The sequence below is a fragment of the Mytilus californianus genome, unplaced genomic scaffold, assembly GCF_021869535.1.
Source record: "Mytilus californianus isolate M0D057914Y unplaced genomic scaffold, xbMytCali1.0.p SCAF_14, whole genome shotgun sequence".
Lineage (NCBI taxonomy): Eukaryota > Metazoa > Mollusca > Bivalvia > Mytilida > Mytilidae > Mytilus > Mytilus californianus.
In genome coordinates, this window is record NW_026262626.1 from 22,994,299 (window position 1) to 23,009,074 (window position 14,776).

Genomic DNA, 14,776 nt, shown 5'->3' on the forward strand with positions numbered 1-14,776 from the left:
CTTATTATCATAATGTTTACTAGCTTATTATCATAACGTTTACTAACTTATTGTCGTTATTTTTTACTTACTTATTATTATTTTTTTTACGAAATTAATTGCAATACTCATAGAAGAAGACCCTATATTAATACTGAACGAATAACAATGAGATGAAGAACAACGATCAAGAGTTGTTGACGTATTTTCTAAACTATGTTGAAGTCCTTCCTTTAATCACAAAGTGATTAAAAATTGTTCTAGAGTTGTCTCACTTTGTCTGTTGATAATTGTAATTCACAAATACAAAAATTAAAATACTACAGACTTTCTGTACTTCATACTCATTTGTATAGAGGTTCCGTCCTCTGTTTTTTCATTTATAACTTTTACAACTTATACAAAAACAATAATTCTAATTACACATACATTTTTTTACACCAAGTTGTATTTACATTTTCATGACTAGAATATACATTTTTACTTTGTGGCATTACTTTGGCTACAGAGTATTCTATAATATTTTGTTGAGGCGCCAGGGTGACTATCGATTACCTATACACAATGGTTATCAGCTGACCTATGTTGACATAGTGTCATAAAACCCCTGTTAAACACGGTTACACCACCACCTACCATGGGGAGTGGCCGGGGAAAACACTCGTATTACCAATGCTCCAGTAATTAGTGCCCCACCTGTTGACAGGTGTAGGCCTCCCCTCTATAAGATGAGGTGGAGGAGGTCCCAGATTTACCCATCTGTAAACCCCACCGTTACCACTAACCACATTTTCCAAACCTGCAAATTGTAGAACTTGTCAGGCCCAGAGCAAGGGCCAAGTGAAATAATCCCCCAATCACTACCAGTCTCCCTGGACCGCCACATGAGAGCCCAAGTTAGCTACCAAATCTGACTTGGGTTCTCACCTTCACAAAATTTTCATTATTGAAGCATTGGAAAAGTTGAAATTGTTGTGCGTAGGAAAGACTCAACCCTCCCTTGTATATTATTTAAGAAAACCTGATTTCCAGTTTGTGATAAATGAGTTCCATCTGTTCTGTATAAAGACACTTCACTTGCCCTTATGTTCTTAAGTAAAATAGCTTTCCCCCATTTTCTATTACAAAGTTTTTGACCACTGAATTCACCCTTTTTCTCTTCTGTTCGATTATTGCACCCGCATTCAAGGGTGCAAAATGCCAGTATCTGCGCTGTAGCATTGAAGACCATATTATAATACCATTCTTAAATAAAGCCTGGTAACGTAGGATATAACAGTTTATTATATACTTAGTAGTAAATACAGATAAATTGTATGTGTAATACAATCATTAGCAAGCGTGCTGTATCAGCCACCCGTGATGATATCGATATTAGCACGGTTGCAAAGGCTTTATCACGCCTTTAATCTGTATGACGTCACGTCATCGATTGCAGTCAATGTTGCAAAGGCTTTTTCACACTCCTTATCTGTATGACGTCATGTCAAACCTATAATCTTTATGAAATCATTTCAAACCTCCTTATCTGTATGGCGTCATGTCACATAAAAAAATCTACGTGAGGTATATGTATATAATAGAGTGTATATGATATGGTTTTTTCAATATCACACACCAGAGCTCTTGGAATTATATTGGTGTCTCGGGTTGATACGGATGTGATATTGAAAAAGCCATATGATATTCTCTATTTACATTTTCAATTAAACCCTTCCCTGTCAATTCTAAATCTGTCAAATCATTAGCTCCACAGTGAATAATAATAAAATTAGAAGGTAAAAAATTTCTTTTTGCATCCAGTAGGGAGTCCAAATCTTTAATCTGTAAACCAGGTTGCCCAATCTAGTATGTTGTTACACCTTTGGACTCCAGTCCCAGGTTGGTCCTACCATATTTCTTCGCCTCTACATTGGCCCAATGAACAAGGGAATTTCCAACAATCCATAAAATCTTGGGAACTGTGAAAACTTGCAGCTTGTTAGCCTTTTGAAACTAGAAAAATTGCAACCTAATATAGCGAGAATAAGCATGCGATTTCCATCTGCCTAATTTCATAATTACCTCCTCTAAGACCCCCTGCCTGGCTAGTTCCGTGGCTACCCCAATTTTAAAACTATGTGACCTAAAATGATCTTTACTAATATGAAGAAAATGTAAAGCCTTTTCCAGTATACTGCTGAATTGGTGTCTAGTTAAAGGCATACAATTAGAATGAATTAACAAATCTTCATTGTTACAGGTAGGTCGTACCTTTAAGTATTTGTTAATGAGTCGTATCGGACAGTTGTTTTTTCTGTTCTCAGGTATCAATAAAGTAACGGACTTTCCCTTTTGATCAGTTTTTGCCCACCTTACTCTTAGCTCCAGGACTTTTTTCTTAACTAAAATATCCGAAATTGTTAAGTTGGAGCCATTTATAACAGACTTAGTTTTTGAAGTAGTGATTTTCCCTACCCTTAGCAAACCAAAGAATGCAACTGAAAAAACTGCTGAAAATAAAGCAGCTTCATATTTATTCTTACATACTTTATCTAAACAACCTATCATATCTGCTAACAATTGCACTGTAATTGGTGCTCTAATGTCATAACGTTTCCCTCCTTGAATTCTTTTTATTCCTTCTAATGCCTTGCCAATAATAAAGAATTTTGTAGTATCCTGTATGCCTTGTATTTTATGGTGGTATGAAACTCCTGATATATAAGATGATATGGTACCCCAAGAAAGACCTTGTACTGACAAAAAAAACTATAAAATTTAGCAAATCATTGACTGGCACTGGCCAATGCTGTTTCAATTTGTAAGATGATCTAATATTACAAAGTTTTGACAGAGCCAAATTGTATGATTTTTCTGTATTTTTGGACACACCTTGATTGACAATATAATCCACCACCATAATGTTCCAGATCTGTGTTGAAATTTGGGTTGGCCACTGGTCTGCTTCTGGGGCTAGGCTTCTGAACTTCCCTCACTGAGAACGAGAAAGACAATCAGCAATTTGGTTTTGTTTTGAAGGGATATAAATTGCCTTAACTGACGTATTGTTTTTTAAGATCATTAAAACCATTTGTCTTACTAAAGTCATAACTCAACTTGATTTGCTAGTTTTCATATTAATGATTTGAACAACCGACTGATTATCAACATGAAAAATAACTTTTTTGTCAACAAAATATGATTCCCAGGACATAACTGCTTGTTTACTCGAATTTTGTAATATGATTTTCTTACCCCGATTGTTGAATTTATGAGTCTGCGACAGAAGGTGCGGCCTGGAGCAACCACCTTACAAGCAAAATTCAGGAGCCCAAGAAGAGATTGCATATCTTTAAGAGTTATTTTAGAACTGTTTAAGGTATCTCTGATTTTTTGTGAGAGTTTGACAAGTTTTTCATTTGGAATCCGCATGATTAAATTCTGTGTATCAAATTCTATACTCCAAAAAATAAGTAATGTAGTAGGCAAAGTAGTCTTGTCACTAGCAAGAGGAATACCTATTTTGTAGAATACCTCTTGGAATATCTTCAAAGTCTTGCCAACTTTTGATGTTTGGCTCGACTTGACAAAAAGAAAATCATCTAAATAATGGAGGATATTATCATTTCCGCTTTTTTGCTGTATTATCCAATGCAAAGCTTTTGCAAATTTCTCCCACAGGGCACAACTTATTGAGGCCCCTATTGGCATCATTTTATTAAGATAATATTCACCCTGAAATTTTATCCCTAACAAGTCAAAATCCTGCGGGGCAATTGGCAACAAGCGAAAAGTCGCTTTTACATCACACTGACTTAAACGGGCAAATGTTTTGTGTCTATTAATCAAACATGCTGCTTCGTCCACTGAACTGTACTGCACTGAGCAATGATCTTTATCAATAAAATCATTTATTGAATTATTCTCAGGATAGGATAAATGTTGAATAAGTCTAAAATCCCCATTCTTGTTTGGCACTAGCCCCATTGCTGTACCTGAAGTGCGGGAAAAGGCGGGTATCTGAAAGGACCAGCAATGCGACCAAGTTTAACTTCTTTCATTATTTTTTCTTTAAAAATGTTGGATAGCTGTAATGCACTTTTTAAATTGGAACTCTCCCTTGGTTCCCTAGAGCCAAAATATTTCAATGAAAAACCATATTTGAAACCAGATATAATTTCATGTGCTACATTGTTATGTGGGTAAACTTCTAAATAATTTTCCAAGACCGATACTTTAACAGGAGTATTTCCTAATGAATAAAAACTAATACTTTTTGTTACTTCTTCCTTGGGCCCGAGTATTACATTGGGCCTTTCTGTGTTTGCCACTGCATATTTCACATACATGTTTAAACGTACAACGAGGGAAGTAGGGACAGTCATTACCATTATTATAGTATTTACGTGACACTTTCACTAGTTACCTGTAATTGTTGATGTGTTCACGTGTTAGTGTTTGAAAGTGTAGCTGCATTTGAGTTATAATGACCACGATTTTGCGTATTTGTTCTATAACCCTGTGATTGAACTGACACATTGTTTTGTACTGTGGGAGATGTGATGTGTAATAGCCAATATTCACCGTGTATGTTTCCCCAAGATAAATTTGGATTTTTTTCTATTTTTAGCCCATATAGGTGGCCCAGTTTTCTGACCTCGTTGCCGCTAATCTTATATCGCGCATATATTTTAACAATTCCTGTGCCCGTGTCCTGTATTTCTCAATGTAGACACTCATAAAAACCATGAATGCTGAAGTCCATTCATTTATGGACAAATAAACACCCGGCGATCTTTTTTCAATGCAAATTTTCCCCCTTTTTAATTTCAAATCGCCCTCGTCAACCTCCTCTATTTCTTTTTGCGTTCTCAAAAGATAATGAAACTCTATAAACTTTCCCTCCCAAATCTTTTTCTTAATTTTAAAAGGCACGTGTTCCCCTACTGTGTCATGAATGCCAGACTCTTGTGTCGGAGTGAAATCAATGGAATTATTTGCCATTTCAAAATTTTAGTGTGACGAGTCGTGCCTAAAAGAGGGGAATGCCCGTGCATCCTCCTCTGACTCATTACCTGATGATATTTCAGCATTTTCTTCTGGTCCTTGTGTCTCCACGTGTCCCACCTCCTGTGTTTTCCTGACCATTCTTTTCCGTCCAACTCCGTCCTTCTTTTGAGTGATTTCTTCGTTCCGCGCTCTCTGTCCTTTTTTCCTGGTGGTCGTCCTCCTCTTCTTTCCAATGGCCCTTGATGGCAATCCCCTGGCATTTCTTTTGTTTGGCATCTTTTCGTTTAAATAATTTAACTAATTTCTGCAGCACCTGCTTTGTTGTCGACAGCAAATTAACAAGTGCCCGATACGGGAATTCCAAAATTCAGATTCCACCTGAGAGCGCCATCTATGGTCATGCCAAATATGGTAATGAGCTAAAGGCTGCAACACCTACACACCCACCCAATATTTGAATGAATGAAAATATAAAATCTATTATTATCATTATGTTTACTAACTTATTGGTGTTACGACATTTATCATACTTCGAAATTTTGTGGAGGGTGCCGTGACTTATTTGTTTAGCTATGATTTAAATCAACAAAACTACGATTAGAAGGCCATTAAATACCTCATCATGTTGATCGTATTTAATGTGAAACTGATGCGAATGGTTGACTGAATTACGTAATGCAATGATGTTTTTTTTCTTCGTTGATTGGATATTGATTTTTGGGTTACCTTTAAGTTTTTTACGAGTTGTTGTAATTTTTGTTAAGTTTTTCCTAAATCTATTTTTCCAGTCACGGGCCAGAAGTTGGCTTCCGTATCATAGGAAGATTTAGCAGGTTATTCGAAGTTGGAATTTACTTGGAAACATGTATTCTGAGAAATGGAAACATATACTGCAAACCAACTAATTTTCGCTAGCAATTTATTTTATAGAAATAGAAATAGAATAGAAAATATCGCGAATATAAATCTTCACAAACATGTAGACTGAGATATTTCCTTATTTAACTACATCTAGTAAATTAAAAAAATCGCAAAGTTATATCGCCGCGAAACTGGCATGAAAAGACTAAATGCAAATGAGGTATCCGCGAAAATATGTTGGTTTTCAGTAATCATTTGCTAATCGAATGATTACATCTTATATAGTTGTCATCGTATGCAATTATCAAAATATTGCAAAGCAATAATTGTTAAACGCCTTGCTGGAAAATATTATGATAAAATTTTAATCACTGACTAACACATATCTTTGTTTCAAACTTATTATAAGTTGAACTAAGAGCCTTTTATAAATAAAAATAATCTTTTCATATCAGTCGTTTAAGGGAATCTGTTAATTGTTTTAACCAAAAATACTTTTAATTAAAGATAATCATTTGCAGGTTTCCTAGGTGGGGTATATACATTGCATGGACCACAACTATCCTGACATCTTTGATTTCATCATACTTTGTAATGCTGTACGGATTACAATATGGCTACTATGAAAGTTTGAATTGGCTGGTGTCCTTTTTGACCGCATTTGTTGATGATTGTTTTGTGATGGAACCAACCAGTGTTGTCTTTTTTGCATTGTTTTTTACATATCTATTGAAAAGAAGAAACATAACTTATTATAGACCAGCCTTAATTGTACGAGAATTTGAAGGTAAGTTTGACAATTTGAATACAATAATGAAGAAATAATCAAGCTAACGTTAGAGAACACTGGCTTAGGTCAACAATGCGTTAGTCTCCTACCGCCGACGACGCCGAAGGTAACATTATTTATATTTGCTTTCTTTCCTTCAGCCAATAAGCCATTCAGTAAGTCAGTCTGTAAGACAGCTCATATATATGGTACGTTTTCGGCACTTTTTCTAAAATATTTCATACTATTCAAGAGATATTTAGTAATTAGTGATATCTATCATCTACAGATCATACTTGCGTTATTTTTTTTAGTAATGTTATTGATTCTGTTGTCTCTGAACATAAGTAAATGCGGCGATTTCTAAGATTTATGCATTTTTTTTACTTAATGCTGAAACCAATTGCTTAGATATTTGATTTATTGACCTAATATAAAAATGTTGTTTTCCCATATAATTGTAAACGTATTCAAAGTAGGGGACATTGTAAATAGAATGCCATGAGACTGCTCATTTGGTCATTGTTATAAGTGATAAAAGTAAAAATATTGAAAACACCTTAAAGGAGTGTGAAGTTGAGATATGGAGAATAGAATAAAGAATGGAAATTGGTGAGTAAATGCATATTGATCTAAAAACTCAGATGCCCAGGAACGAAACTGTCAATCTTAAAAACAATATAAAAAAAAAGTGCAGGAACTTTGGATGAAGTTAGACAATGTTTGTGACAAGGTACAGAATATCTGCCATGCACAAACTGCAATTCAAACGATATTTTTAAGAGCTTGTTCATGAGAAAACCATGCAACACAGTCCGGAAGCAATATTTGCAAATCTTCATGAAATCTTGTTTGTACATTGTTGTAGGTTAACATGATTAGCCTCACCACATCTATGTCATATAAACTTTCAGTCTGGTTTATATCTCTGCGGTAGAATACACGCCCATAAATTTCTAAAATTTATGAGAAAACCAACTGAAAATACACATGATACACAAAAAAAAAACATATTTTGAAACAATATCTATTATAACCATAAACATACAACCAATAAAAGTGGCATTAGATGTAACACAAAATACAACAACCTCTTCATAAACATATCTGCCAAAAAAAATATTGAAGTAGCAAAGGGCATATAACAACAAAACCAAGAAACCATCCATGTAAACAGACTGTAAAAAATTACAGATTTAAGACAATTGTACATGTTGTACGTTTGCTATTTTTGACATTGATTGAATGTTACAAGTGAGCTGAACGCTGAGACATTGTTACGATCAACGAAAAAAGTAAAATAACAGAAACACCGAACTCCAATGGATATTCAAAAAGAAAAGTCATTTATAGAATGGCAAAATCAAAAGACCAAACACATCAAACATATGGAAATCAATTGTCATATTTCTGACCTAAATAAAGGCATTTCCTTATGTAGAAATTGGTGGATTTTCCTGGTTTTATACTCAACCTCTCACTTGTATAACAGTTGCATAATATTCCATTATATTGCCAACAATGTGTGAGTAAAGCAAAGAGACGTAATAAGTTAACACGTAAAAAAATAGGCTACAGCAATCACTGTATTTTTCTATAGATGTTCGGTCATATTTTTAAATTCTGTTGAAGTAGATTTTAACGATAAGACCGTAACTAGGTTATTGCAATTTATATAACTAGAACAAACACATGTGTATCTTATCGTCTAAAACTTGGCCTCGAACATCACTGTCATATTAAAAAGGACCCGACTTGAAAAATATGAAACAAAGTATTAGGGAAGAGCAACGGCCTCATCTAAAACACATAAATTTATGTAAAACAAATATGAAACAGTCATGAACTAACGACAACCACTAATCGTCATCATCTGAAAGTCATAAATCAAGTGTTACCACGAGAAAAGGTCCAATTTGATAATCCTGACCACTAGTTTTTGATTATTAATTCATAATAGACATAATAATGCATGTCTCGTATATCAATACATAAAATCTAAACTCTTAACTGATATATTTTGTTTCATTGATCTTTTAATTCCAGATAATTACAGCTATTGGCCAAAACGATCCAAAAAGTGGACCTTTATCCCAGAGCAAGCTTCAAAGAAACATCTGAGGAAAGCAAAACAAGAATTTGACTTTAAAAACAAAGTTCACACAAAACTTCAAGACATTATTATTTATGTCATTTTTACAATTATGCTGTTATTTGTTGTACACAACCAACGTCCCGTGGAGAAATGTTTCCAGCAGTCACAAGTTATCAATAATATTTTCATCAAAAAGAAAATAGAAAACGTAAGTAAGAGAATCTTGGAAGGCAGTACAATTGTAAATGAATCTTAGTCTTAAACTGTCAGTTTAATTTTGACATAATCTCATTTGAAAAAGTCGGAACAATAAGTAGTTGAGTCTTGACGAGTTGTTTAATCAATCTTCCGACATATCCACTGTCACAGTGGTAAATTCGGTACTGTTCAGAAAATTAACTTGCAGTGACTGTTCAAAAATTCAACTTGCAGTCATTTCAGGACTCTTCAGTAACTTTTCAGACAAAAGAGTATGATATTGAAGCACATCTGATAAAAAACAAATACTGAACATATACTGAATAGATACAAGAAGATGTGGTATGAGTGCCAATGAGACAACTCTCAATCCAAGTCACAATTTGTGAAAGCAAACAATAATAGGTCAAAGTACGGTCTTTAACACGGAGCCTTGGCTCACACCGATTAGCAAGCTATAAAGGGCCCCAAAAAATTGCTAGTGTAAAACCATTCAAACGGAAAAACCAACGGTTTAATCTATATAAAAACGAGAAACGAGAAACATTTATGAACCACATCAACAAACAAGAACCACTGAACATCAGGTTCCTGACTAAGTACAGGTGCAAACAAATTCATCGGGTTTAAACGTTTTAATAGGTACCAACCAAATCTTATTGACTGCAAGCGAATTGTTTGATCCGTTCTGAAGTAACCGCATTGGAGAAGTCTGAAAATTAACTAAAAGACTAAAATAAATTAACAATGCATTTTTCCATTTGTTAAAAGAGCTGTACTGGTCAAAAATTACCCTTTGAGAGGCAATGATTGATCAAAGTCAAATAAGATGCAAGAGTACTGTACCACTGCTCAAATTTTGTAAATCAAAAAAAAAAAAAATACAAATCAAAGATAAAAAAACCCTTGAAAAACTACATAATTTATCTGCACTCCATAAGTAGTGATTAAGTGTGTTTACTGGGTTAGCGTCTCCTGCTTTGCATACAACCGAAAACAGGACACAACCATACAAATTACAGATTAGAAGACTGTACGTTGGGACTTAAGATATAAGACCGCGAAAACTTATCACCTGTGAAATGAGAAACCGATTCTTCGTATCCGTCCACGAACTTGTTATGGTTACCGAAGTAGTGTTTTCAGTTATTCCTCCTCGTATAGCAGTTTGAGCAGTGTCTGTGCAACAAGCACACCCCTGAAATCTGTATAGCGTAAACATGCCTGAGCGTAATCTAATAACCTCGATATGTTAATGCATTCGATTGAGTTGAGGTATGTAAGTTCTCAGAAAATGAAAATAGACAATTAGTCTTAAATTCAAGGTCAAAATCGTATATCTGTGCCTATATCGAAAAAAATTATCGAGCTATGAAGCATACCCTTTACTTCCGGAAGTATACATTATCTCAAATTCACAGGGATATAAAAAAAGTCAGCACTCGCTGAAATATGGCTTATATAGTGACATTATCCTCTTCGGCTAAAGATTTTCTATGACCTAAAACATTGCATTTGTATCTACTAAGTACTTTTCTTTTTTTTTGTAGTACTAGTTCAGTATAATGAGACATCATACATTTATATTAGAAGTTTTACAGATAGTAGTGTTTTTTTTTCCTTTCTGTATGATACCTAGGGCACAGTGTCTCTAGGGAAACAGGTAGTACCCCTGAAATTTAGAACAAAAAATCCTTTAACATAACAATTGGCAGAAACATAACATTTAGGACTATAATCATCACTGCAACAGTTGCTGAACTCAAGGTTTATAATTTTGCTTTGTTCCCAATTGCTGGACAAGGGTACAAAACAAACGAAATGTGTTTTTATTTATCAAGAACATAATGGAATAATGTAATGTTTTCGGGATAGGAAGTTTATACTTGAATCAATGCATGCATTATATATTGGATTTGAACAGATGATTTTAAAAATGTTGTATGATAGTGGGGGTTTGGTCTAAGAAGAGGGAAAAACAGAAAATTTGATTACCAGAAGTCTACTTACACTTTTGACGGAATAAACTTCATATCTGGTGTAAAGATTGTAGTTTGTAGCCAACGTCATCATGTACATATCTGGTGTATAATTTGCACACGGTAGCCAATGTTTCAAAATTTAAAATTTTTCCCTGAATGATTAAAACACACTAAAATGTTTCATTCGCTATCAAGTAAAGCAGTTATACTGTGAAATATTGCATAGACTATTAATGCCATATAGAATTAGACATTGGAACTGTAATCAAAGTTGTACAAACATATCCAACAGAATGTGCCAATATTGTCGTATAACCCCATGAGGCAATTCTCAAGGTGAATGCAAACCAAAAAATATAATTGTTTATTCCAGTAACTTGTTTTCCTGTATTTCAAAAAAGGTCGAAATATTAACAAAAACAATAAACATCTTTAAATGTAAACTTAAAGACAAGAGAGAAAGCAAACATATATCAAAACATCATAACTATTTATTGAAACAATGGTTGTTCTTAAGGCTGATAAATACACAAAAGCTGACATTAAAATCTAATTTGTACATTGTTACGCATTTTATATCTAAATATGGCTTTGCAGGTAAAGACACGTGGTGATATCTGGACTTATATCAAGGAAAATGTAATTCCGCCATTGAGTAAAACAATACCATATGAAACGTCAAGGAAGATTCCAGAAAATGATTTTCTACTTATAGGAAAATTTCGTTTGAGACAGATAAGGGTTCCAAGAGGTAATACAAGAAAACATTGATGGCTAAGGTCAATGCCAATCTATAGTTGATACATATTCAGAAGTATGCCTTACTCATGTTACTGTTCTGCATTTCTGTATTTTAATCCTCCTCTAGGTTTTCGCTTTTTTATTAATTCCTTTTTTCTTGTAACTCCCAAGTCTTGTAACATTGCAGACGATGTATGCATATCAGGAGTTGCTTACTTTAGTCTTTATTAAAGAAACGTTTTGGGTAGAATTCCATCAAATTTCTTAACGTATACGTTTAAATTTTCAAGACATGAGATCTATTATGGGAATAATTTTCATTGTTTATTTGGATATATTCAATTAAAGAAGTGTTTTAAATGAAATATCTTTTGTAACATTTGTAAGTAGAAAAATTATAAATTAAACATATTTACCTTCTGGGTGATATTAAGATTTGTTCAACCCCGAATCGTCATATTTACCTCCTGTACTTTAATATGAATTGCATGCAAACTTACATTTGTGGCAGGATAAAATTAAAATCCTTAATGATGTTTTTTTTTCTCTTTTTAAAGGATATTATTAATATATCAATTTGTGTATGGTTCTTTAAAATCATATACGAAATAGGTGGGGACGTGTCCATGCTTTTTTATATATGTCCATTTCAAACATTTTTGTAATGAAAACTGTGTCGATTTTTCTGAGGATATGGGCGCGTAAATGGGTTCTTTATTGCACGAATAATAAATACTTATGCACTAAAAAAAACATTTTTATAAGATAACTATCTTTAGTTTGAAATAAAGTATTTTTGGGAAAAACGGTGTGCTTCTTTAATTTAGTCTTATTTAGTCTTATTTAAAGTGCATATTGAAATCATCATGGTAGGTAGTTTTTTTAAGACTTGCATAACTTGCAGCACCCTCAAGCAAACCTGAACTGCGATGACTGTTTCTGTTATGTTTTCATCATTTTCAATATTGTATGTTTCTATTTAGATAGAACAGGTATTCATGAACAAATTTGATTTTTTTCAGACAGCTGCAAGTTTCCAGATAAGTTGAAGAAACTATTTGGCTTTGACCATCTTGGCATTGAATGTTCGTCTTCAGTGAACTCAATATATGATGACAACAACCATTACAACAAGTCGTGGCAGATTCAGTCAAAAGGGGTCTCATCCAGTGATGAATGGTCCTACCAAAATGCATGGGACTTAGATTCTGTGCCATACATAGGAGATCGGGCAATATATAGTGGGGGTGGCTATTTAGTTGACATGAAAGCAGGTTCTTCAGCTATTTCAAAGATTTCAGAGTTAAATCTTAAGTCATGGCTTGACATCAGAACAAGAGCTTTTTTCATAGAATTCGTATTGTATAATCCTAATGTTAACATGTATAGTTCAGTTATGATAGCTTTTGAATACAGCAGTCCTGGTACACTAACGAAATCATATCAGATATATACCTCGCCTTTATCTGATTACTCGTCTAATGAAGAAGTTACGCGGTTGGTGTTTGAGGTGATATTTTTTGTTTTGACTATGTTATTTACTTTTTTTGAGATCAGAAAGATTAGATTGATTAGTTTTTTAACGTACTTTAAAATATTTTGGAACAAGCTTTCCATGTTCATGTTGATATTGTGTTATACTGCAACTGTGATATTTATAGTGAAATATAGAAGGACAACAATCATACTACATCAGTACAGAGACTCTGGTAAAAACAGTTACATAAATTTTAGTCTTGCGATCCTATGGGACAGCATTTTATTCTACGTTTTGGCTGTGTTAACCACAGTTACAACGATCAAATTTCTGCAACTTTTAATGCTGAATCATAAATTGAAATATTTATTTTCAATGATGGAACATGCGCACAAACCCTTAAAATATTTCACTTTTATGTATGTTATTTCATTGTTAGCGTTTGCATGTTGTGGTAATTTGTTATTTGGCGCTTCGTTAGAAGGTAACAGATCATTCGGATATAGTTTTATGACTCTGATAGAATGTACATTTAGGATTGCCAATTTAAATCAATATCTTGAACTTCATCCTGAATTAGGTCCTGTTTTTATACTTGTATACATATTTGTATTTGTGTTCATTTTAATGAATATGTTTTCTGTCATTATAATGAATGCGCAAAAATCCTTTAAGAAAAAAGGAGTAAGACAAGATGAGAAGTTATCGTTAATGATAAAGTATTCAGTGGGCAGGATCCGAAGAATATTTCGATAATATAATAAATCAGTTAATTCGCAATCATGAGTTTTTCATCAACAACAAGTCCAATACATTTAGCAGTCCTTGTGTTCTGAAATGAAATATCAGTGATTAGGTAATTTTCTTACGTCTGATGTTCTTGAAACGCTGAAAGACACAGTTTTCTACCCATAGGCATAGATGACCTAACAAAGATTCTGCACAAAACTAAAAATCATTTTTTATGAAAATTCGTATGACAGTGTTTTTGAGAAAAGCTAATTCAATGTCAAATAATTCAAAATGTTTTTTCCGATATTTACGTGCATTTTATACATTTATACTTATTTCAAGTGAATATTCTATTTTCTTGTTTCTTTGACAGCATGAAGGTAACTTATACTTTATTCATATATCAATATGCGTTTGTACTTGCTCTAGCAATGTCTTGTCTAAATAATGTCATTAAGATCGAAAGATTTGCCTCCCTATTACCTTCAGAATTTGCAAAATAATTTCCGAGTTCATGACAACTTTTTTTTTTGTGTAGTTTATGAAAATGTTGAAATGGTTAGCAGAGAGTAATTCCAGGTGCCTCGGAGTTTCTGGTTGTTCAGTCTTTGTTTTTTTGTATACTCTTGCTTTATGGTCTGGTGTTTGTCTGTATGTTTTTTTGTTCATCTCGTCAAGTTCAACTGTTGGTGTCTGTTTTTCGACGACTAATAATATTGATAATAAAAGCCGTCTGACAACATTTATAACCTAGAACTATAGTTTTCAAAGACACATGTCTATTGTTCAAGACCGTATGAAGACCTTTAGATGTACTGTTTAAGTCTATTGATTATTTTAAGCACCATACTTTCAAACAAGGAAAGGTACAAGTCATGCTACACTAATCTTGCCAAACAAAAGCTATAAAGCAATCGCAAAACAATGTATTTACATTACCGTACTGAAAT

General features: G+C 33.5%; 1 protein-coding gene across 1 annotated transcript; it reads left to right on the forward strand.

Moving 5' to 3' along the window:
* Positions 1–8,653: 8,653 nt before the first annotated feature.
* LOC127724927 (polycystic kidney disease 2-like 2 protein) lies at positions 8,654–13,850 on the forward strand. Its single transcript, XM_052231930.1, has 3 exons — positions 8,654–8,904; positions 11,474–11,627; positions 12,640–13,850. Exons 1-3 carry the CDS (start codon positions 8,806–8,808, stop codon positions 13,848–13,850), a joined length of 1,464 nt encoding a protein of 487 aa, XP_052087890.1. The 5' UTR covers positions 8,654–8,805.
* Positions 13,851–14,776: the final 926 nt, after the last annotated feature.